The sequence below is a fragment of the Colius striatus genome, chromosome Z (genome assembly GCF_028858725.1).
Source record: "Colius striatus isolate bColStr4 chromosome Z, bColStr4.1.hap1, whole genome shotgun sequence".
Classification (NCBI taxonomy): domain Eukaryota; kingdom Metazoa; phylum Chordata; class Aves; order Coliiformes; family Coliidae; genus Colius; species Colius striatus.
Window position 1 is genome coordinate 17,478,405 of NC_084790.1, and position 26,381 is coordinate 17,504,785.

The window sequence follows — 26,381 nt, forward strand, 5'->3', positions numbered from 1 at the left end:
AGAAAGCAACCCCAAGGACTCTTGAGGAAAGGAAATTGTTTTTTGGTCAGATGTCCCCTGTCTTTGGAGAAACTCTTATCCTCTGCTTTCTTCTGTTTACTTGCACTAGCTCAAACCTTTTGCAGGCACTAAGAAAAATGTATGACTGGCTTTGCAAGCAGATGCTTTTAAATGAAAAAGTCCGTACAGACTATTCTTTTTCCTCAGTACAGCTAGGTGGACAAATAGCAAATCAACCTTTACATTCACGTGCTCTCAGACTCAGAAAAAAAGAGCTGTTTTATCCAAAGCAAGTGTGACATTCCATACGCTGGTCAGCTGGCAGATAATGGTGCATTTATCCCCTCTCCAGACTCTATCTTCCACAGTGTTCACACAATTTGCCTTCACAGAACAGGTGAATTTCAGTTTTACTGAATGTAGTGGAAAAACTATCACTTTATTTAGGTTTTTTAATTTTTTTTATTTAGGTTTTGCCCACTTGCTGCTCTTCCTTCACCCAACAAGGAACTGCCTTTCTAAGCAATTCCATGCTTGGAAGCCTACAATCCAAGTGCCTCTTCCAAGCAAGAGATGCTGAAAACTCTTCCCCGTTGCTGGGCTGATCCTTTCCCGTACATTTCTTCCCTGCCCAAATGGGAGATTATTGTCCCTTACGTTGCATGCCAGTATGGTACCTTGAAGGATACTCTTGTGATTTTTTTTTTTTTTTTATTAAAGAGGCAAATTACGATCAGGAAAATGTCCCCAGAAATTTACTATTGGTATATTTTACATTGTTAGGGAAACACACAGTTTCCCAGAGAAAGGTCCCAAGTTTTTTTTAACAGCAAGATCCCAACTTTGCTCATGTTTCCTCCTGTCAAGGAGTTTTGATTAATGTCACTGACTCTTGGTCATGACTGGCATTTCTCTTTGAAATAGCCATATATGAAAAAAAATCCATTTGTTATCCTAGCTATCCATAATAGGATGTGTGTGTGGCTCTTCTGTGTAGCGTGGTCTAGCCATTTGCGATAGATGACTACCTAGGTTGTCTTGACTTTATAGAATTGTGCCTTGGTTCTTAGTAGCCCACTGCTTGTGAAATGAAGGGTGAATCATTTAAAATATACCCTCCAATTATTTCTCAGTGCAAAAATGCAACAAAAGTTTTACAAGAAATTAATACAAGTCTTTCACATTAAAAATCTCCTTGTTTTCTGCCACCAACACGAAAAGCTTCTGATGTAATAAATATTGTTTGTTTGTTTTTTTTTTTTTTAAATCTTCCAACCTGACTATAGCTCTTTAAGAACCTGGGGGATATGTCCTGCTTTAAGAGTTTGTCCATGGAAAACTTGGGACCTCTCACATGTTACACATTTCATACCACACTTTAAAGAAGAACATTAAATACCTTGTGACTAGAGCGAGTACTGTTTATTTCATAATCTAAACAAACACTGAGATACAGTCTATGCTTTTCTACTTTCCAGCAGACCTTACAATGAAGCTATTTTTTAATCTTTTTTAATAATTAAAACAATTTGCATACACACAGAACATGCATGCTCTCTAACACCAGTAACGGAGGTAAGAAGAGTCAGTTTCCATCATCTTCCTGTTGCCTGTATTAGAAAAATTACTTTTGTTTTTACTGTAGTTATGACAGTGTGGCTAAGGATATGAAGAGTAGAGCACAGTTTTACTCCCTGCACAGAAAATGTTCATCACAAGCATGCTGATGGTGATAAATATTACATGTCTATTAAATGATAGGCATACTTTTATCCCCTTTACTCCCTTTTTAAAAAAGACTAAGTGGCTACATGTAAATGCAGTGAAGCAGGTATAAGCTTAATTAATCAGAGTTGATTCAGACTGGCACCAAGATGCAGCGAAGTCCGACAAAGTCTCAGGGAGGCTTTTTGTGGGCTCTCCGTGACCACAGTGCAAGGCATCTGCCTCTTACTTTTTGAAAGTAGAAATCAAAGGCCTTGCAGTACGGCCAGTCCTGTGGATGGGGTGGGCCACACGCGCTGCTGTGTCGGGCTCCTGGAAAAGAAGCACTTGTAGTCCATTAGTGTTTGAGAAAAAAAGCCTTGTGAGTGGGGTTACCTTCCCCAGGGCCATGCACCCACCCCGCTCAGCGGCGTTGCCCACTACTCCTCATCGACCATGCGTCTGGGTGTGGTTTTACACCACCGAGTGATCGTTGCTGTGGACGCCAGCCAGGATGGTGTGGTTGAGGGAAGAGGCCGACCGGTCCGAGCCTTCGGTGGGGCCATTGGCACTCTCGCTGCGCTGGCAGCAGAGGATCTGCTTGAAGGTTGCACTCATCTCCTTGTCCCGGTAGGAGTAGATGATGGGGTTCATGGCAGAGTTGAACTCTGCCAGGAGCAGGAAGAATTTCTCATAGGCCAGGACATTGCACTGGGGGCAGCAAACATCAAGCAGCAGCAAGACTAATCCTGGGGTCCAGCAGATTATGAAAGCACCTAGAAAGAGAAAGAGCAGACAAAACACAACAAAACCCACAATATACTAATGCACCACTACTTGTCAAAACATGATGAGAACCATCCAACTGGAAGAGGCAAGGGTTAACTTTCTCCTTCAAGAGTATGTTCCCACACTATTTCTTCACTGATCTGATGAGAGCGATGCCTTTCTGATCTGTAAATGGCTATGGGAAGCACATCAAAAGAGCAAGGCATCCCACCCCCTCCCCATCTGAAACTCTCCTTGGCAAATACATTTGCATTTAAAGTTGATAATGAGGAACATTTTTTCCCCTTTAGCTAGAAACCTCTGACTAATCAATCTGTTGGTCAGGCAAAACAATGCTGCAATTTACTTCTCAAACTAATAACAACAAAGAAAACCTTTCTGTGAGTGCTGTGACTGAAGCATCAGCAATGGAAAAAGAGTGGTGCAGGCAGCAATTCTCAAGAAAAAGAAAGCCTGGGTCTTGTTAATCCATTTCAGCCTCATTATGTAATGGAAAGTCCTAAACACACATCCTTCTTGCTCTGAAATGCCGTCCTTCAACAGATCTACTTCTTTTCTTAGGGCTCTATTCAACAGAAATTCAGAGGCTCCTCAGGCCTCAATAGTGTAAATGCCAAAGAGCCCTACCCTGATTAAAATGCTTTTCTGTCCTTTCTCTGCTTTGCAAAGCTCTGAGGGGAATAAAGCCCAGAAGAAAATTCGGAGTTCAATGCAGAAATTAAATCAAACGCCTTGTGTTTTATTTGGAATATTGAGTTAAATGAAGACGCTAACTCCTCGTAAGGTTAAAGAGGTTTTAAATATAAGCACTACACCAATCATGTCAGAACAAAGATGGTGCTCCTGAGATTTTCCAGGCTGACATGCTTAACAGAGTTGGAAACCAAGGTCTTATCATCAGTGGGAAGGCCTAGTGCAGGCAGTAGCAAGAAGGGCTTCCCAGCACTACCCGGTGAGTGCTGTTTACAAACAGGTTCTCCTGTCACTATGGTATTTATTTGTTAATATACTGTCTCCCTTTTTTTCTGCATACTCTCTGCAGGTTTAGGAGCTGACTACAGTCAGTCTCCAGAGCACATAGATTTTCTGCCGTGCCTGCTAAGAAGGTGACAGCTATTTCCAGCTTGGGCAGTGGTGGCTGTAAGGTGAGCAGACAACTCTCTGGATATCAAACCCACTTAGACCAAACAGAAAGCCATTTTCCCAAGGACTTTGCAAACATGTGGGATGTGCTGGGCTACAGACACTCGTTGCCAACCAGGCAACCATTTACAGGCTTTCTACATACCAAAAAGCAGCCTTAAACTGAGCTTGCTTGCAACTGATGGTGCTGCAGTGCCACTCAATGCCTGTCAATTTGCTGATCAACAGAGCTCAGAAAGTGAAAGAAGCTGGGAGGCCAACTGCCAGATGCCAGTACAAAACACTGATGTCTTTGGCCAAATGACTGTTAGATGCTGGCAGCAATTTTACAGCATAGGGAGGAAACTCTCCCACGATGAGATGACATCAAACACATGAATCCACTTTATAGCTTTTGTCTGCAGCTCTTTTGGCTTCCATCAGTCCTAGAAAAGAGTACTTGAAATTCATGCAAAAGACTATGGGCTTTTGTTCCTCTTTGTACCTGTTCCCAGAAGAGTAGAAAACTGCATCTCTTTATTTGCAGAAGTATCTAGGTTGATACAGAGGGTGTCCTCTGCATGGTGCAGCTCTGCTGAGATGGTTTGTTCAGACACCAAGGCAATCTTTCAAAGTCAACCACGTGCTGCTGAAACTGTGCATGTTGTGTTCAGTCTCCTAGCTAGTGAGACAGCGGAGAACTTCATTCCAACTTGAGCATGTAGTTTCTCTATTAAAGGCTGCCTCAGGAGAACAACATCAGCGACAGGAACACTGCAAGTCATGAGGTCTACAGTCAAGGACAATAGACGATGACAGCATCCTAACCCAGCCTATAGCAGAGAAGTCCAATGTGGGAACAATGGAGCTGACAAGAAAGCTCTCCTAGCATTATTCAGAGTTGCAATTGAAAGCTTCCAATTTTCCAACAATTCTTTTTTGGGTTTTTTTTTGCCCCAAATCTGTTGTTGAGAAGCTACATATGCCAAACAGAACATTGCTGACATTTTTGGGTATGTTAAAAACAGCAACAAGAAGAAGCAGTGCTGTGAGGCAGTTGGATATTTGCCCCTTAGAAAGGCCCAAAGTCTTTGACAAAAGTCTGCGTGCAGCTCACTGCACTGAACACTGGTATCAGGTCGAGTTTCTGAGCCTCTCTGGGCTTCTCAGTATCTCAGCCAGATCAGATAACCTATATGTTAAGGTTTGATGTGATGTGATTGCACTCAAGAAACAGTGCACTCTGGCTGAGAAGCAGCTGAATGCCCTGTGCAGCTCACGCTGCATTAAAAAAGAAGATAAAAATGAGGGGTCACCTTCTCACTCAGCTGTGGAAGAGAATGGAAGTCATTATTCTGCAAGTTGTCACCCTGTGGCTCCTGCCAGTCCTGGAGTTAAGTTGATGAGGTGCTGGCATGCTGCCCAGCTCCAGAGCCACTTGTGTAAGGTGGGCTTTTGATGGCCCTGGCCCCCAGGCACAGGCCAGGCTGACTTTCCAATGTGTTTCCTCCATGTGGCAGAGGTGACAGCAGAGGAGTACACAGCAGTCAGGACTGAACCTTTTAGCGAGGCTATCTTCAAGCTTCTGAACAGATGGCTCATTTGTTACTGGGAAGTAAAGGCTGCTGAAGCCAGCTCCATTCTGTCTAGTGGGTTTTGTTTTACTTTAGCCCCTGGGATTTTCCTAGCAAAACTTCCCACCATGTTAATGACTCCTGTGGCTTATTAAGTGCTTGCAAATTGTGACATAAACCATGCCTCCGGTTTTCTCACTTGTTACCTAAGTGTCAGTACCCTGGGAAATGCTAGAAAGTATCACTCACGGTAAGGGCATGCTTCAGTTAGGTACAAGGCAAGGAACATAAAAATGACAGTCTCCTATTACTTTAGATTGAGGAAATATAATCTGTTAAACATGGAATTCTTTTTCCCGGAAGGAAAAAACAAAAAGCTTTGTAGAAATAAAACGATGCTGCTGAAAGTGAGGTTAAGTTCTTCCTTTTCCACAAATCTGTTGTGCATGATTTCATCAAGAATAAAGATCTAAAAGTGTCACATCTAACAAAAAGACGAGGTCCAAAAGCTTCCTGCTGCCATATAATGAAAAACTTCAAGCATACACCAAAACCTTGATGCATTTTTCTGCTCGGGAATAGAACTGAGGGCAGGCCAAAGTACAGTGTGAGTAGCTTTCATGTGCATCTTAATACTTTACAAACTTGGTCAAACTCAGGTTACAATGACATGCAAAGCACATCTATTGTATTCAGTGAATCAATGTGCTCATCTTCATGGATTTGTCATCATCATGCCATGGCATTAGGAGAGCCCAACATGCACAAATAAAAACCAGACGGTATGTCCTTAGGTGGTTGAAGGGCACCATTGACTGGACAGATGGCACCTTGGGGTGACACCTCTAACCCTGACAGTCCTTCGAGACTTTGGCAATGCATGGAGTTGACTGAACTGCTCAATTGTAGCTGGAGGAACATTCCTACAGTGCACGCCCAGGACTGCCCTGCAGATCTAGCAAAGCAGGGCTGGGTGAGGAAGAAATGCCCACCAAGCTGAGGGGTGAATGGTTAGCTGTGAGACAGGAAAGCTTGATGGAACCAGAGAAATGACACTGCATCTTCTGAAAAGATTTGGGCCAAGAAGGGAATGGTCTCCATAGACCGAGAAGCACATTTTACAGCAGGAAATCTGAGTTACAACAAAATGGTCATGACACTAATCTCCTTTTCTGTTGCTCTGTGATACCTCTAACCCAGGGCTGAAACTCCCACTCCTCATGCATTGTCTGTCTTGATGTGCTTTGGCAGAAGTCCACTGGGGGCTTTCCAATGACCACATTATGAGTACATCACATGTGTCTTGAACACTCGACTGGTGCACTGGTGCAGATTTTGCTTCCACAGTAGTTGGATCGGAAACTCCTGGGTAAGCCTGGCATGGCCTCACAGCAAGGTTTGATTGCAGAAGAGTAAAAACTGTTGTGAGCAGTAGACATATGAAACCCACCATGAAAAATCACATGAAAATGAGTGTCTAGAAAAACAAAAGGGAAAACAACTCCAAAAACCATCAGCAGAAAATAAACAAGTTTCATGAGAATAACCATTGATGAACTAGTCACTTATCGCTAGATCCTCTCAGGAACGTTTGCTCAAAGCAACACAACAAACTGCAGACAGTACAGAAAGATAAATTAGGAAAAAAAAAAGTATGATAGAATCAGTCTCTCAAAACACAGAGATGTTAATTTAAGAGTACATTTGAATGACAGATGACTTCTGTGCTATTGCACTCAACATGCCTACTGGTTTAGTGTATTACTAGGCACGGCTCATGCAGAATGACTTTTTTTCCTACCCATGGAGAATGTGTTAAGTGTCCATATTACAAAAAACTGGTAAGAAACAAAGTAAGCAAGAGCTTTCCTTCTGAGAAGCAGACATACCCAGAGGATCTGATGTAGTTAGTGGAAAAGAGGTTGAAGACGGGGGAAAAGCATCATCAGCTTGTCTTGCAGAGCTAGAGCTTTCTTTTGTTTTTCAAAGGCAGACTCTGCACAGATCCAAATCCAGGCTCAGAGAAGTGACTTCCAAGTCACCTTCCCTCTACATGCATGGTAAGAGCATTTGGTGCAGTTTTACCAGCAGGCTGTATATTAAACTGTTTTATTGCTGCTGCAAACAGAAAGAGAGCCTTGTTTTTGTGTTGGGCTTTGCTCTGGGGAGGATATAAGAAGTTCATAAACAACATACTGGAGTCACTCAGCCCCTGGAGCCTGCTTGGGGCCAGCTCTGGTAAGGGATGGCACAGAGGAGTACCCTGGAGCTCACCTGCAAACGCCTGCTGGCAGCTCCCTGGGAACACAGTGTCCGAGTGCCGCCCTAGGCCTCAACAGCAGGTCAGGAATGCAATTCAGCCTTCAACAGCCAGCCCACATACCAGGGACTCACACACGACCACCTCCCAGTGACCAGACTGGACAGGTACTCATGAAACTTCTCAGGTTAGCAGGCAAAGCATTTCCCAGACAGTACTTTTTTGGTTTTATTCTGTTTTTTTGGAGTTTTTGGTGGTTTTTTTTTTTTTCCCTTTTGCCTTGGACACTGTAAGTCTGCATTTATTCCATGAACATCCATTCTCCTCTAATTCACAACAGCAAAATAAAAGAAGCACTTCTAGTCTTGCCAAGTCCCACACTGATGTCCCTCAGAGGCTCTAGGTGAGCACACTTATTCTGAAGTATTCCTTCTCTCCTGCTTAATCATCCCTTTCCTGGGCCCTTTTCCACCTGTCTTGGGTGTTGACCCTGACTTTACTGATTTCTGGCATGTTCTCACACTCACTTTGCAAATTCCTCATAGGGAGAAGTCTATTTGGAGGGGAAAAATATGGAAAGGGCCTCTTTTTAGGGAGTGAGAGGAGAGAAAGAGGAGAGGGGGAAGGATCTTGTTTGTAATTGCCATTTTGTTAGGATTTCAGAAACAGGATAAGACCCTACCATATCAAAGACAGAAGAGACTCACTCCAGCTGAACCGCAGAGACATTTGTATTATGCCAGTCACCCACCTCCCCTCGTGTGCCTGTTGTCTTTTCTAAATCCCCTCGTGTTCTCTGCCTGGAACTTTTGGCAGGCAGGTACATCACCTCTTTCACTGGGACCAAGAGAGGAAAGGACACTGAGCATCACTGACTATTACCAACATGGTAAAGGGCCTTGCTGCACCTTCTGCAGGCTGAAAGCAATGCTATTGGCAGGGAGACTTCTGTTGTGTTTAACAAAACTGTTGCTGGAAAGGGCTACAGAAATGCCTGGTATTTTCCATGTCCCATTACAATCCTAGCCTCAGCGGGGAAAGCTGACTGCCGTGCTCGTTGAGAAGAGAGCTCATCAGCTGCAACACAACTGCCCTTCTTCATACTCTAGCCATCTGTATGCTGTATGAATAACACTCCTTATCACACTGTGCATGGCATGAATAGGGAGAAGTGCTGCAGGAAACAGCGTTCCTTTATAGCTATGTATTGTTTTAGCCAGAGATAAATATTAGAGGATGAAATGTAAAATGAATGCTGAATTATTATACATGCAAAAGATCCATGAAGATCATTTATCACATTGTAAACATATACAGTATAGGGATAATTCTTCTAATTCTAGTCTGACATAATTTCCCCAACTTTTAGTTTAGTTCTTGGTGGATGAAAACATAGTTGTTGCTGTTTTTTGTAGTTTCTGTTGGAAATAGTCAGCATTGCGGTAAGGTTTGGTTTCACCTTTGGAATTTTTGTGTGAAAAAGCAAAATGTGACTACCACATGTGGACCAGATTAACAAACATAAAATAGTCCTACGCTAAATTTGGCAAATCCTGTGGAACTTCAGATATGCAAGGATTGCCTCTCCATCCACAGACTCCAAAAGCTCAGGAAAGATGACAGTGAAAGAGAGTTCTTGAAAAACACTCCAGGCAGGGGAGAGCAGCAGTGTGCCAGTAAGAATGGTCTTGTTGAAAAGGTTGCTATCAAAACTCCTTCATTTATTTAAAGTTTCTTTATTTAAGGCAGCTGTATGAATGAGTGAGACATTTGTAGCACACTCCTGCAGCTTCTGATTTGAGTGCTAAATTCTACATTTCTCTGACAAGTGTCTAGGAGACTTTGATGCAATGGCCCCTTTGGGTTTCAAGCCAAACATTTCTTTGGTGGGACTATGTGTGAAAGGAAGGGGGGAGATCTCCAGCAGTGAAAAATAGGAAACAAGAAACAAGGTCAAGCTAAATAAAATCTAAATTCATATTCATGCAGCAGTATCCTACATATACTTTTAATAAGATTATTTTGAGTAAAAGGACCCAACCAAATAAAATGTCAAACTAGGGGACATATAGGATGAGCTAGGTGGTAAGAGCTATCAGTTTGTCTTTCACAACACCATGTGTGCCCTGCCCCTGGGAACCCCATTCTAGTTTCCTATAAGCTGAAAAACTCTGAGACTCCAGGTTATAGATAAAACCCTGACCTCAGCTTACTCAAGTATCCGAACTCCACACAAAAACTAGACACATTTGACAGATTTTTGAGCCTACTGAACCCATGGTTTGCAAAAGGATTTAAAAATAAACTGTTTCTGCTAGTACTGCATCCATTCCATGATTTCCTACCTTCTCTACAGCTATATGTACATGCACATTCCAGCCCTTTCCTGAACCCAGTACTGTGATTTTGTTAGTGGCTGAGTTTGGTCAGACTTTGCACAAAATAATGACTGGATCATCTAGGAACAGAGAAGTCATGTCTTGCTGCAAAACATGCTCCCTTGTCCCTGCAGGACAGGTCTGCTTCAAATGCCTGTCTTCACCTTTGAAGTCCCATGCACAGAATTTATTCCGTATTTAAAGCATGGCTATCTTTGTCAACAAATCACATCCTCTCTGAGGAGCTTGTCTGTTTCCCTCTTGAAGCACTTATCTAGTTTAAAGCATACTAATGACTTAACATGAAAGCTTCCTTGAGGCTCTGCCTGGAGGAAGCAGTAAGCCTGGCCCACAAAGTGAAAAGTTGCAGTGTATGTTAGGTATTGCCTCAATTTGGGCCTTAATATTTAGTATTTCACTGGTATCTGTTAATCCCTTTAATTCTCATCACCTTCTTTGGTTTCAGAGAAAATAAATTAAAAAACTCTTCCTAAATGGACACACAGTCTTGGCTACCACTGATACTCCCGCTGGCATACAGACCATTTTGGTACAGCCCGGCCTCTGCTCTCTTTCAGTGCTCACACTACCACATCGCTCTTGCCAATTACAATTAATAATTTAAACATGCACTCTTATAAATTCTTCAATGAAATCTTTAGGTCAAAGCCCTGCCTTTAAACCAGGCACACTTCCACACAAATACCTATCAACGAAAGCTACACTCAACTCACCATGGCACTTCACAGGGTGTCATTAACCCCAGTGTCACCACCTGCCACACAACCGCCATCTCTGCAATTGGAGATGCTCAGACAGAAAGTGGTTGGTGGCGCTGCACTGATAGCCATCAATCAGGCTTTCCTGTTTCTCAGGGGGTCTTCTCCTGCTTCAGTCTGAAAACACAGACAAGAAGTAATGAAGATGTTTCCCTCAGTAGGACTGGTAACTGGCAGCTGAGGGAGGCCTCATGAGCTTGCTTTTTGCAGCATTTTGCACTCACTGCTCCTGAGTGCTTGCTGCCAAGCCCCGGAGGCAGGGTACGCTGACACTTGGCCTCCTGGCTTCACTTCTGGAGGTCCTATCTGCTGTGTGTCTTCCCACCTGGACTCTGGGTGGCTTTTCCACAGAGTCTGGCTCCAGCTGCAGATGTTTCAGACACTGCGTGTGTCTCCAAGCCCTTCTGTATCTTCACAGTATCTACCGCTTTTGAATTTGAAACAGCAAAAGAAACAAAAGCCTGGGGAGGACTGATAATGAGACAAACTGAGGAGAAAATGAGATGCAGGCAGAAGTAAAACTGTCAGAACCATCCGGTTTATTTCATGTGTGCTCCTTAAAGTCCAGCCTGGGTTAATGCTTGCTGTCAGTCTCTGCTGCTTACAGTCCTGCAAAATGAGTTCACTGGTCTCTGGCCAGCCACCCTCAAGTATTCCTCGGCTGACATGTCTGAAGGAGAAATCAAGTGTTAATGGAAGTGCAGGAGACCAGGACTGTTTTTTGACTGACAACTGCAAACCAAAGGTGTTAGAACACTTCCTTGTTTCAAATGCATGCTAGTCATAGTTTTAAAGAACACTTTGCAAAGACAGCATGTTTTAAAAAGACAAGTGAAAGCTTGAGCCCATAGCAATTTATCTACATCCATTTGAATCCCTCAGATCAAAAGGATATGGAAAAATGGAATTTGCCACTTATCTAGCGACTGCAGGAGAGACACAGTACTCACCCCATTGCCCCCTGCAGAAGAAAAAAAGCAAATCTTTTTTCTGTAAAAAGCATTTGAGACAAAACCAGGAAGTCATTAAGCTCCAATGGTCAGGATTCCAACTGTTTTCTAAATTCATAGAGATACGAGGCTAATCTGTGAATAAAAGTCCGGATGTTGCCAAAGCAATCTGAGTATTTATCTCTGGATAAAGACAAACAGTAGTCCCTGTGGAGTTTTGCTGTTGCCAAGAACCTGACAGAGGAAATTTTGGTGTCTTGTTCAACTTTCAGGCATTCCAGATAAGCCTTTATGCTCTATCATGGACACAAATGCCCCTACAGTCCCAAATGAGTGGCAGTAGCTTGGCTGGAAAAGGAGCACAGAAACTCAGCTGGGAAGAGGCTCTTAAGGTTCATGGTACTGGTCTCCACAGGTCATGACAGCATGGGACCAAAAAAAAGCTGGACAACAGATGTCCAGGTAAATTTAGAATTAGGATATTTCAGTCCATAACTGGCAACCTACCTGCACCTGTAGTCAAACCTCAGCCAGGATCCTCTTTATGGGCACTGACTGCTCATGGCCTTGACTTAGGTTGCTGGGTGGGGAACAGACCCATCCCTGAATACCAAAAGGAGCCCACTCTGTCCTAGGAGTCTGGGTGAGGCTTTCAGGTCCCAGACATGAGGCAGCTGGAGATGACCAGGACTGGTGGCAATATGAACATACCTATGTAAGTTCAAAGACTTGCTGCAAGAGGTCATCTGAGGCATGAGAGGGACAGCTGGCACGCTGCGGGCAGAGTTCCCAAACTGGACTCTGTTCTGCTTGCCTCTGCAAGGTATATTTAGCATGTTTGGGAATTGGGTTTTTCACTGCTTCTCTAGTATCTGTAGTTTATAATCACAGAAAAATCATTCACAGTCATGTTGAAAAAAACCCATTTTGCCCACTTTTTCTTTGGAAATCCACAATACTCTCCGCAGTACTCTGGTCCTTTCCCAGGGATGGTCACAATGTTATGCTCAAACGATACAGTTTGTTTAGTAGATTTCAAACAACAAGAGATTGGTACAAGAGATTATTTAATTCCATCTTCTTTTGTCCTCAAGGACATTAAGTGTTACTTGTATTATGTTTGGATAAGTTTCAGTTGCAACACAAATTTCCAAAATGAAACATGGGTGGATGCAATTTAATATGTAAAAGACTGCTTTTATTCTTACAGAAGATGAAAATAACAATATTAAAAGAAAAATATTAGTCTCTATCTGCTTCCTTAATAGGGATACAATTTGTTTCTCCCATGCTAGTATCAGACTGTGGACAGGAGAAAGTGCTACAAAAAGGCAGAGATACTTAAAATGACTCTACTATACACCAATTCTACCTCAACTGCAAGAAAACTGTGTATTTTTTTAATTTTAAATAGTTATATTATTATTTATTTGATTATAGCTAGCTGGTTAAGCTGTGGAGGACACCTCTCAAGGGAACTGCATTAAGACCAGTTACACAAAACAGTCTTAAGAAGCAGAAATCACCATGAACAACTGTGCACCTCTGGGGAAAAAAAAGAGAGCTGAGCTGCAGAGTGAAGTGTACAAGAGGTGAAATGCCCTCTTGGTTGAAGGCATATCACTCCAGAATAAATCTCCCTGGAAAATCAGTCTGTCTTTTGGATATGTTACCTATCTATATCTATATCTATATCTATATCTATATCTATATCTATATCTATATCTATATCTATATATCTATATCTATATATCTATATCTATATATCTATCTATATATCTATATCTATATATCTATATCTATATCTATATCTCGACATATATATATATATCTCTTATGGATAATTTGCCCAAAAAGATCTTCTATTCCTTATCTGAATATTATGAGTTTAAAATACTTGTCTGAGGCAGAAGCAGCCTTGGACAGATTATACACAAACAATGGTGCAACAATAAGTCACCTGTACACCTCACCATGCAAGTGGCTATCACACTGCCAGTGAGGCATCTACAAATAGGAATGATAAAACAGAGGGATAGCAGACAGACATGGCATTGCACTTCTGAAAAGAAGCACTGAGTGAAGAAGAATCTACATTTTGCTTGTGGTAAGTATATACTGATAGCTTGTGAGAAGGATAAATCCCACATTATAGTACTGAATTCTATATGTACTCCTTTAAATCTGTCTAGATGAGGCTGATAACGTGGGCAGAAAATAATTGTTTGGTCAATATTTTAAACTGAAGATGAGACACGGATTAAAGCGATGTGGTTACCTCTTGGTTCTCACAGATCCTTCCAAATTCCATTGGAATATCTAGTTTTCCCTGTCTGGACAGGGATATAATAATGTAACATACTTTAGATGTCAGGGAGAATGATTATATCAACTTCTGATACTGGATGTATATCAACATCCAGTCTCTGGATTCCTTATAATACTACCACAAAAGAAAGAGGCAATGCAATGCACAGTACTGTCAGAAGGGTTTTAACCATCCTACAGTATATAATTTTACTGCTGTAACAACAGAATTTACCATTCTTAAAATGTGAAATACAGTGAACAAGTTGGGAAATATTTGATTGCTGCTGGCAAATATCTGCATTCCAGTGACCGCTTCTCTGTGATTTCTTTTATTATTTACATTACAGAATCTATATTGGTTTAAAGTCTTCAGATAAACATAGAAGACAGCACTGATAAAATTTAGCCTTTATTTCAACTCATAGCTTCACGAGTCACACTGCCAAACCATGCATTATACTGGGGAAAAAACAGGTGTGTCTGCAGCCAGCCCTTTCACCTGTACACATGGTACAAAACCCTGGGAATGCAGCTGCTGGGAGAGGGATGCTTTGCATAGTTCCATTTTATGTTATTAGATCAGTACAAGCAGACGAAAAGCAAACCAAGGGAATGTGTTAGGCACCCTCATCACTACCAGTAAGGGAAGTCTAGTCTCATCCAGTTGAAGGGTTAGCCATTGAATCTGCTTCTGGGTTAGATGAGTGATGTGTCCTCTCACTATGACCAAGTTACCCCATATTTCTTGCATTTATCAGAGATGTGAGTTTGATTCTGGATCCTGAACTGCTCCTGGTGTTTCAGTTGGATTTTGGGAACAGTGCTCTACATTTGGTAACTTGCTCTCCTGTTCTAAATTTGACCCCAGCTAAGCAAAGTAGGGCACCTAAAAGTGTCCAAAAATAGTGCTTGCCTTTCAGCTACTCTGTTAGCACCACATCCTGCGTCACTGTGGCTTAAAGATTTCTATATAAATAGCCTCTGAAACCACAAGAAAGAGCACTATCATAGTATTTTGAGGTTGCTTAATCTGCATGTTCCTGAGGATGTGACTCCTTTTGACCTTTGGTAAAAAGTTTGCTCCAGTGTCCCCATAAAGGACTGTAGATTTTGGCTATGATAAAAAAGAACAATAATAAAGAAGTGGAAAAAAAAAAGGCATTAAGCCTCCTCTTTCAGTTCACTTACTCCCACCTACTTCTGAAAGAAAATTGTGTTGCAGCAGAATACTGAAATACTTCCAATGCCAAAACTGGGCTGATTCCCAGCCAGCTTCATCTCTTTAAGGGTGTTCATGACAAGCACCAGGCAAAGGTCATTTAAATCCAGCCTGTATCTACCAAGTGAGGAAGGAAAAGGTGTTAACATTGCTACTTTCTCTGTAGTACACCTCAACCAAAGCTTGGCTTTGTCATGGGTCTTCTGCTGCTGGGCATGAAAGACCTGTCACTGAACTCTTGGACTCTCTGATGAGACTGCCAAAGCTGACAGTAATAATTTTCTACTGTCACCTGTTTTCAGGCTAAGGGTAAAGTCAACTTGTCTCTCACAGTGACAGCAAGCTGCTGTGAGAGCAGAGCTTGTGGCTGTGCCCACATAAGTACTCCCCATGGACGTGCTGGGGAGTGTGCTGGTTCTGAAGGGCAAGAACTTGAAAATCCTTCCCTTTAAGCACTCTCTGCTTGCCAAAGACCTCAGTCCTCAAGGGATAAGGGATTTAAATGCCATTCCATGTAAAAGCTTTGGCAGTTAAAAATGAAACAGTCTTAGAAGTTTTCAAAATACAAAAGACATTGTAAACAATTATCTGAGATGCAATCTGTGCTAATTATATCATCATCATGTATGGCAGGGCAGTGCTTTACTTTTAAAAATAACCATTAATAACAGTTCAATCAGATGTTGCAGACCAGCTACATATAGTGCAGACCATATCAATGGCTGCCAGAGGCAGAAAGGCAGAAGATACCTGTAAAAACATTTCATTCACACTTGGAAAGCTCAAGACTGCATGCAGAGAATGACACACCAGTGGCGAGCCTAATTTGTTCTGCATGCTCTGGATGGCCCTTAGATCCCTCCAGTCTCTTCCGATTGATCCCACACACTATGCCTATGAGCCACACCTGAATGGCACACTGCTTCAGTGGCTCCATGGGAGTGGGTTCTAGGTGCAGAGCTATGCTACCTGCCCAAAGAAAAGGAACAGAATATAAGCAGGGAGTGAGACATCAAAGAAATTGTAACTCCACTGACTCTCAGAAGCAGTTGTAAAAACAACTGCAAATGGTACAGCTGCCTTGAGAGAACAGGCCTATAAAAGAAGAAATCTCCTCCATACTGTCTCTGTAGAAAACCATTACAAGTTTCTGAAAGACTATAAGTCTTCTAATGAAAGTCTTAGCATGTTGAGGCCATCTACTGTATTGCATTCTTCTGCTTTAAACAATACGGAGTTCCAATCATGGGTACAGGTTGCCAAACAGAAGACCTAAGTAGGGTATTACCATCTACTATTCCTCAATGAAAGAGGAGTTAAAGGGCCGAGATTGCTACGAAACTATAATCCAACTGCCAGCTGAATTACCTTCAGCAGCTCCACAGATCTGCATTTCATCTACTGGGCTAAGGAGGCGGAAAATTGATGGAGCAGCAGAAGAGGTGAAACAGGGCCAAGATGATTAAAAAATGACACCTCCTCAAATTCCTGCTGTCAGCTTCTGAATTGCTCCATGTTAAAAATCTTACAGCACCAGGCTGTGCCCACCAGCACTGCTCAATGGTACCAGCACATGTCTAGGAGGTGGGACCTGGGGGCACAAGATATGTGTTTTACTGCAATGACAGCTAGCTAAAGCACCTACACTGGAGAATTCCTCCTCCAGCATACCCCCAAAGCAATGCCTGCAGGACCATTCAGAACTTTTAATTCAGCACTGCTCACAGTAGTTTAAGTCAGATTATTCTGGGACAGACATTCTGTCACATGGATATGAACTGCATATATGAATCTATGTGCAAGATTTCTGCAGTTGTTATTTTAGCAGATATTTTGTGGGCTTGCATGTAAAGCAAATGGAAAACTGTGAGAGATAAACAGAGACCTTTGAAGAGAAAGGCCTCCACTGGGGAATTTTTTGGGTTAAAATAAAACAAAGCAAAAAAGCAATTAGCACATTCTAAGCAAATTGCTTGCAAAATCCTTTTATTCATCAAAGTAATTACTTCCAAGAAGTAGATCTGTTGCTCTAAATGACATGTAGAGGGGTTTTTTTTTCTTTAGAAAAGAACAAAACCTCCTAACTATTCTGCAACATGCTGAGGGAAGCCAATTAGAGCTGACTTAATTTTCTTTTAAAATGTTTTAACAATGAAAGGTATGTTGAGGCAACAGTGAGGTAAACTGAGGTAGCAGCAGTGTGTAGGGAAGGTGCATAAAGGAAGAGCCCTGATGCAAACTGAGATCAGTCTTTGGTGGACTTTAAATAAAGTTCTGGTGATACTTGCTGACTTTTCATCATTTTCCTGCAGACCTCAGAGCACTGACCATAACAAAGTCAGGTTAGCAAAACTAGGGATGAATGCAGCAAGGTAGAGAGGCTGTTTCAGTGCCCATCCTTCCAGATATTTTTCATTGGTATCATAGAATCCCGACATGGTCAGGGTTGGAAGGCACCTTTATAGATCATCCAGACCAATCCCCTGATAAAGCAGGTTGACCTTGATAAGATCACACGGGAATGTGTCCAGGTGGGTTTTTAAAACCTTCAGAAAAGGAGACTCCGCACATTCCCTGGGCAGCCTGTGCCAGGGCTCCCTCATCCTTATGGTAAAGAAGTTTTTCCTTTTTTTTTAGTGGAACTTTTGTGTTCCAGCTTTTGTCCATTACCCCTTGTCCTGTCACTGTACACTACAGAAAAAAAGCATCACCCAGTCCTCCTGACATCCACCCATTAAGTACTTGTAAGTGTCAGTAAGGTCCCTCCTTAGTCTTCTCCAGGTTGAACAGTCCCAGATCCCACAGCTTTTCCTCATACAGAAGAGGCTCCTGTCCCCTGATCATCTTGGTGGCCCTATGCTAGACCCTCTCCGGTAGTTCCCTGTCCCAGATGCGGAGAGCTGAGGAGCCCAGAACTGGACACAGGACTCCAGATGAGCCCTCACCAGGGTAGAGGAGAGGGTAACAAGGACCTCCCTTGACCTGCTGGACATACTCTTCACTCCAGGATGCCATTGGCTTTCTTGGCCCCGAGGGCACATTGCTGGCTCATGTTTAGTTTGTTATCAACCAGAACTCCCAGGTCTCTCTCTGCAGAGCTACCCTCCAGCAAAGTGGGTAGTTGATCAGTTGGCAGGCTTTGTAGCTTGGGGATTGGTCAAAGTTCTGTCTCACATAATAAAGACAAAAATCAACCAGTACAAGCAGCTTCAGGTTTGTTGGATTCTTACTGCCTATTCTGCAAACTATGAGGGAAGGAAAAGGGCACAGATTTTCTGTCTCTGATACCTTCTTGGAGTGGCAAGCAACAAAGGATGAGTCACCTTATTCCTTCTCCAAAATTAATCAACATTCAGCTTCCTTACACATCTGGTGACACCAGAAGCATTTTTCCTGTCACCAGTGCCCGCTCCGCTATCCTGCCATCTGAACTCTGATATAGTAACCGTGTTGATCTATGCACATGAGAATACAGAACTGAGAACACTGTAATTACTAGGCAGGTTTTCCAGACTGATCTACTGCAAGTTTGATGATTTCACAGTGTTTCCAACACTTATTTTTTCTGAAAACATTGTTTATATTTATAATTTTCTACACTTGTATCTTAAACAGCCTCTATCAGAGAAGGCACATGCAAGTTTCACCAGCTATAATACTTTTAAGCAGGTAGTGTTGGTGTATTCAATCAGGCCAAACATGGCTATGGGTACAGGACAGGTAACACGGGACTGGTAAGACAGAATCTTCACTCCTTTCTTGTTTCATCAGCATTTGGCTGATCTTATCTCTGAAGCTGCTTGAGCATTTTGCAAAGCCTGCATGTTGGGATCCCATCTAAGCCATTTGGGTTGGTGAGCTCTGTGTTCCAGTACACAGAAGATATTGTTTCTGGTTGCAATTCAGCTGCTCTCCTCCCTTATTGATATGGCTTACACACAGAGTTTGCTCCCCTCCTGCCTGACCCACAGCAGGAGAAGCCTGAATCAGTGCACCAACCACAGGGGTTTTGCAAAAACTGAGCTGTGTGTGCCTGGGGAAGTGACTGAACAAGAATGGGGAGGCACAGCAGTACTGTCGGACCCTTCTTCCCTTCCCAAATCCAGGACAGCACCAAGTGCCACTGTCTATCATATACTGATAGTTCTTGTTTTTTCCTCCTAAGTGGCTAGGGAAGTTCCCTTGAAATCAAAGCCTGCTACTGTTGTGCATTGCTGTGACTTCCCACCATCATTGATGCTCTGTATATTACTGCAATTGGCTATATGTTATAGTCATTAAAGAAAAAAAGAAAAAGAAAAGGTGCCTGTAACTGATTCACAACCTGTATGTTCCTCATCTCCTCCTCCTTATTCTGCATCACAGAATAATACCTGTACTCATCAGGGTGACTTTGGGCAAGAGTTCAGTGTACATGGGAGAGTGTTGAACCCAGGAATCTCCCAAGGTTCAGTCATGGCTCTCAGACAGTGCTGCCAGCATCAGTTCTGAGCTTGGATATTGCTGCAATGCAAGCACTTTGAGTGGAAAATTCAGTCATTCACAACAGATGGTGCAGGGTGCATGCAAGAGCAAGCACATTAAAAAGCAAGGAAATTAGTTTCTTTTCAAAAAGCAATACACAAAATGTCAGGTGGCTTGAACTTCGTGATGTTATGGAAAGTTGTCCCATCAAGACAGCATCACAAGAGCATGAGTTGTCTGCTTCCTGCGCGGAACCACCAGCAGCACAAACTTGCTGACAAAACCCTTCTGTGCAATAATTCTTTAGTATTTTTCCTGGAAACATTCATACTAAAGCAACCTGCAACATGCTAAGCAAAGTGAAGGAAAAGAGCATGAATTAAGGAATGGTATTGATGTCTCTCTCCAACTCATTTATCACTGCGTGGCTTTTCAAAAGCACATAGTTATCACGAGGCTATAAATTACTTAATGCCACTGTGACATTGTGTTTGTGTTGCCTGGCTTCCAGGATGTCTAACTGTTTTGGGGTATTTTTGTTTTGAGGAGTGGTGAAAGCAAAAACACCAGGGCATCTCCATGCCAAGGGAAGTGATGGGACTCTCTTGCGGTTCTTGCTGGAAGATGCACTGGAGGGACCAAGAGAAGGAGCCAGAACAGCCTCCACCAGTAGCTTCGTCAGAGTCAAGAGCCAAGCAGTGCACAGCGGTCCCCTCCAGGGAGAATCACAGCCACTCTCTGTAATGTTCTGAGGCATTGCCAGTGAGACAAAATCCTTGCGCAACTGAGGCAAATACAAGACTCAACCCACAATCTCTACCCCAGCTATTTGTTAGGGTTCAGAAGCAATTGCTATGACCAGAATTTGAAGACTCGTCTCACCAGAGCCGATCAACGACCCACACTCGCCTTTTTTTGTTGATTTTTTTTTTTTCTCTCAAGTGTTTATAATAACTCAGGAACAGGACACAATTGGAGGCAGTTCCTGCCAAAGCATCACGTGCAGACCAAAGGCAAGTTTTTCAGCTCTTGAACACTCATGAACTCTAAGCAAGTCCTGGAGCCAGAGCTGACACTGTCACAAAGAGGGCAGCTGTGGTCACAGTAATCAGAGATCCCGTGGAAAAACTTCACACTGAGGGCACACATCACAACACACATACACATTCTTTACTGAAATGAAGGAAATAATCTAATACAAGTCCTCTCCCTCTAAATTAAAGGACAATTCATATAAGAAGTGAACTACCAAATAATTAATCATTTCCAGATGTTTCTCTCACGCTGGTTCAGGAAGTTTCTGAACCTATTGCTAGCCTAGCAACTCTTCCCTCACAGCTCTTTAAAATGCTGGCAATGTGCTTGCCTTTTCCAAGCACTTCGCGTTTTATTTTCCTGTGGCATGAAAGATAGAAGTGTTTGGAAAGAGAAAATGTACTTCCAAGCTTCTTATCATGCAGACTTTTTTTTTTGTTGTTTGAAACTGGTCAGCCCATGTCATAGAAGTGCAGAAGATGGCTTCAGATGCGGCAACATACATCTGTCATTATCACAGATTTCAGCACATACAGAACTCCCCCGTACCACACAATTGCAAAATGCTGCCTGTAAAACTGCATACAGGCAGCTTTATACAAGCAGTGATATCAGCATACTACTATCTTTTCTATATACTGTACTAAGACTCCCTCTAAATGACAAAAAAAGGTAACTCTTTAAAACAGTATCAGAAACCTCTGCTTTGTGTGACTTCTTTTGTTGTGGTTCCTGCTTTATTACATCTGAAAAGATGCTCAATTAAATTGCTGCATCCAACAGACATTTCTATCTCCTGTTTGAAAGCAACAGCAGCAGAAAAAGGCAGTGGACTTAAACTTCAAGTGAAGAAAGACATCAAAGTTTTTCTAATAAAATCTGTAGCAAGTATATTTTCTCTAGTAATTCATGTTATTTTGTGGGAGATCTGCACTCAGTGGTGCACTATGCAATGAAGACATCCCAAAACTGACATCTGCAAGATCCTTTCTACTGTGTGAGTCAAGAATAACTCTTGATAGTCAGCCTGTGTATGCAGAAGACCACTCTTAAAAGTTTTAGGAGACAAACATATTGTTTAGAGGCGTACAAAGTACAAAGCTTACGAATGGAACACACTCAAGAGTTTCAATAGGTTTCATCATTGTTTTTTTTAAGGTCAAGGCTAGGTTTTAAAATCTGGTTTATGTCCCTGCTAGGATTACACCAATGTTCACAGTGAAATCCTGGTGTTAACACAGTCAAATGCAGAACTTGTCCTTCAGTCAGCTCTGGATCCACCTCTCTTCACTTGTTTTAAAAGGAGAAGAAGACATTAGAAATTTGAGGCATTGTCAAATGAACTGTATCCTGCAAAATATCTACAACTGTGGCCTAACATTCCTGTCAAAGGGATGTTACAAGGATCTCTCTAACAGGCACAACTTCTTTCTGGATTAATGCTTTACCGGTCTTTATCTCTTTGCAATGTACTTTTTCCATTACTGCTGCTCAGTCAGGTCCTGAGCTTAGGAACTGGACGTATCTGACAATTAGGTTAAAATAAAAATATTTTGTGAAAGTGTATTTTTGATGTCAAATTTCCCAGAGGACCAGGGAGAGGTTATAGTCTTCCTAGAACAAATGAAATTTTGGAGACCCTGGAAGAAAATATGTCCTCTGCACCTCGAACCACTGCCTTGCAGGAGGATGTGCTCCAGCCTTGCGTGCTTTCTGTGGGCTCTGCTACACTCAGAAGGAGGTACTCAAGGCAAGAAATCCAAAACACCTCCCAGAATTCTCAGTAGCAACAGTAAAATGACCTGTGTCGGCCAGTGGCCAAGGGCAGCAGGCTCTGTTTCAAAGTTCCATCTGAAAGATTAATGACATTAAAAACAAAATTAATTTTTAGTGACTAAAGTTTCTAAGGAAGTTGCAATTTCTTCTGGTTGCAAACAGCTTTCAGATAAGCTGCAGAGTATGAAACGGGTAGTCCCAGCAGAAATAAAAATCCTGAAACATTTAAAAAACTAGAAAAAAAAAATCAAAACATTTCAGCAAAAGCACAGTGAATTAAAAACTTCCTGTTAATGAGATCATGTTTGCTTGTAAAATCAATGTCCAAAATCAATCCATATCCACAAAGGAAACAGAAGAGGTTAACTCGTAATGCATATTACAATAAGAAATCAGTTTGATTGGATCTACTTTTATGGTTTAAATACATCTATTTTTGATGGAGACTGGAAAAAAAACTTGACAATGCCTCTTCCAGGGTAAAAATGTAACAAATCCTTATTCTGTTTCTCAGCTTGGTTCCAAAAACTCAGGAAAAAAAGAGAATTTGCTCTTCTTCCAGAAATAAATCTTTATATGCTTGATATTTATGCCTATGACAATGGCTTGTAGAAAGATGACTAGACTTTGTTGTCTAGAAATAGGCCTGGAATTGCTTTCTCTGCCATGTCACAAGCCAGGAGAGCCCGGCAGCCCCGCCCAGCTCAGAGGCACATCTGAGATCGGGGCACTGGCGCTACAAGACAGAGTGGTCTGCACTGCAGTGGTCTTGGGACATTCTCCTCCAGTTCATGCTCCCACATACCATCCTGGTGGATGGGCTGGCTCCCAGAGGCACTGCTTCTGCCTGCCAGCTGATCAGGGGCAAGGCCAACGAGATAAAAGTTATAAATAAAGAAAGGGAGTGGAGAGATGGGAACAAAGGGAGGGTGGATGAAGAATAATAATAAAAAATAAATAAAAGGAAAAACCTCATGGGGAAACGGCATCAATCACCACTGTGTTCTCTGGAATGTGCTTACAAGGTCACAGTTCTTGAGTGCCTACACACCTCTCATGCTTATTTGGTGTGGCAAACAAGGCCAGTGCTGCATATCTGAAAACCTTCTGCTCTTGAACATCACCAGGCAGTGGCAACTGTCAAGTATTTGATGGATGAATAGACTGAAAGCTGAAGTGTTCATCTAAAGAGTGATACATAGTTATTCTCAGTTAATTAGTTCTCTTTGTTTGTTTATTTAAACTGACCCTTTCTCACCAGACTGAACTAAGGCAAGCTCTTCTGGAAAGACCTCAACCAGTACAACTCATTTCACGTAGAACATTGGCTGAACAGCCAAGGATTAGATGCCAATTATCCTCAGGACCATTTCTAATCCCCATGGTCTACAAAGCCATACAACCTTTGAATCAATATGCACTCTCTTTCCTCTTTTTTTTCTTTGCAACAAGAACGGGAGGGTTTTTAAGTTCAAACACGCACTCATATCACTCTCTGCTTGTTGAAAGAGACTAAATCCAAAATGCAATGGAAGACAAAGACCTTCCACAAGGCTGAGCATCAGGCAGAGAGCAAGCAGCAATCAATGATCCCTTGGCGCTCTGCAGTCCTACACCTATGCCCCACAACTTAGCTTCTCCCAGAGGCAAGGGTTGCCCAGGAATAGCTTGAAAAATGTCGAAATGCACCAGAGGGACACGGAGGGGCTGAGCATGACAGCGAGTCTTAGCAGGTGACCATTCCTAACATTTGTCCTTGTGGTTTGGAGATGGTCACCCTCCCTCGGGATGGGAACAGTGCGGGCAGGAGCTGCTGCTGCAATTAGGAAAGAGGGATCAGAGCCAGCTGCTGAATTAACAGCTCCCTCAGAGAGTTTTCGTTCCTCACCTGAGGCTGACAGCTTTCTTCAACACAGATCTCATTAAGGCCACAGTGTGCCTGAGAAAGAAAATGGAAGAACCCCCTACATTTTTACATCTTCAGGGATAAATCCTGCAGATCACCCTATATTCTGGCATCTGAACAAAATCAGAGCACGTGAAAAGCCAATTAGGTTCATTTCTCATTTACTATGTTATGTAACAAGCATGCATATTGAAATAATGATAATGATAATGACAATGATAATGATAATGATAATAATAATAATGTGAAGGAACAGTAAAGACATTCCACCGATGTACACAAAAAAAATACTTTCAAAAGATCTGTTGTCAAAATAGGTTGTCAAAATACAGAAATCTATTTTACAATATCTATAAATCTTCACAGATCAGTCTCATAGGTTCCAAACCTATGCCAAGCATTATCAGAAATGTCAATTTCTTCTGTATTTTGCAATGGATATAGTGTATCTGCTTCAGTGACCAAGGTACTGCACCTTTCAATCTCACCTAACAGTGACAGTTATCTCCTTTTCTCTAACATGAGTTATCGACTCATTAGCTTCAGAACAAAAATTTTAGTCAGTATATATTCTTGAGAAATTACACTTCATTTTCCTAAGTGCTGCTGACTATGAACCAGCCTAGAGAGGGGGAAAATAGAAATAAACACTTTGCAACTGCATTCTTCAAATGAACATTACAGGTAGTCAACCTGTAAAACAAAATACAAGAAAATTAAATTTCAATCCATTTACCTGTTCATTTTGCCTGAATATAAGTCTTTCCCATCTGTTACTGTCAACCTTATAGATTATGTCTCTTTTTTTTGTGTAGTCTTTAAAGCTTGTGCACTGCCCTACCACATGCACCTGGACTGGCCTGTTCTTGAGTGCATACAATGTACATTAAACCACAAAATCCTTTCAGTATCCCATTGGCATCTGTGTGGCTTCTAGCAGTATGACCTACTTTTCAGGTGATTTCTGCCAACTCAGGTTGAAGATCTTCAGTTTTTTCAGTAGCCCTGAAAGGTACATGGATCTCAATGCAAACCTCTTTCTGCTTTCACCACTCACATCTGTAACTGAGGTGAAGGTTTCACTTGTGGCTATTGTGCTTCTCATGCGGAACATGCTCAAGAGCCCACAGCTGAAGAGCTGCTGACAATGCAAGACTTCTGCTGTTCTGACATTGTATAAAAAACCTCCATAGTCAGCTGATAAACCATATGGTTAAAGTGAAGCAGTAGACAGAAAATACGAAGGCTTAACCCTGAACTATCTAAAATGCAGACCATGACTCTTCCATCTCCTTCCCAGGTAGAAAAAATAATAGAAATTTCTCAGTCTCACATGAAGAATGAGATTGAAACACCTGACAATGTCAGTAGAATAACTTGTGGTCTCATGAGACATACTCTACCAGTCGTCCCGGAAGGGCAAAGTTTTACAGTTGCCATCTGTAATAAGCATTTGGAAAGCTAAAAAGGTGATTCAAATGAAAACTCCAAGAAACACATGGCAGTCACTTTTGTGCACAGCAGAATGTAAACAAAAGAGCTGTTTGAGGATGGGAGACTGGATAAAATCATTAGTAAACCCAGACAGAGCAAAGGCTTTTGACTCAGCAATTACAAGGCCAAATCATCTCTCTACATTGACATTGCTTCAGAAATCACCCATTGTGAACTAAAAATACACTACTTTTTATAGGGTGGAAGGGCAGTCCTTTGCAAGTCTGCCAGTTCAAGTCAAACAATTTTTCTATCACAAATTTCTGTTTTGATCTGTTTAAATAGAGGTTAGAAACATCAACAGATCATTCACATCGTGCTTAGTACAAGCAGATAGGAGTTGTTATGCATGTCAATTTGCAGAGAAAACATAATTTTACTTTTTCAGCCTGAAAAAGCCCATCCATATGAGGCTCTTTCAAGTCTGAAGCTAAGTGACTCTGTAGCCCCTCTGCCAATTAGTTGAGAGCAATAGATTGTTTCACATATCACTTACAGTTCAGAGTTTCTTACTATGTATTGAAATAAATATATTTCCCCATTAAAACAGTTGTAACCTGAAAGTAGACAGCTCACTGCTTGAAGTACATACCCAAACTCACAGCTATGCTATTAAATTTT

The 26,381-nt window shown here is 41.9% G+C and overlaps 1 protein-coding gene across 2 annotated transcripts in view; it reads right to left on the reverse strand.

Annotated features, from left to right (window-relative positions):
• Nucleotides 1-1,400: 1,400 nt before the first annotated feature.
• LPAR1 (lysophosphatidic acid receptor 1) overlaps nucleotides 1,401-26,381 on the reverse strand; it is a 75,324-nt gene continuing 50,343 nt past the window's right edge. For both annotated transcript variants that reach the window (XM_062019281.1, XM_062019280.1), the window contains one exon: nucleotides 1,401-2,480. In XM_062019281.1, the coding sequence (XP_061875265.1) occupies nucleotides 2,179-2,480 (302 nt within the window). In that variant the 3' untranslated portion in view covers nucleotides 1,401-2,178. The remainder of the gene's footprint in view (nucleotides 2,481-26,381) is intronic.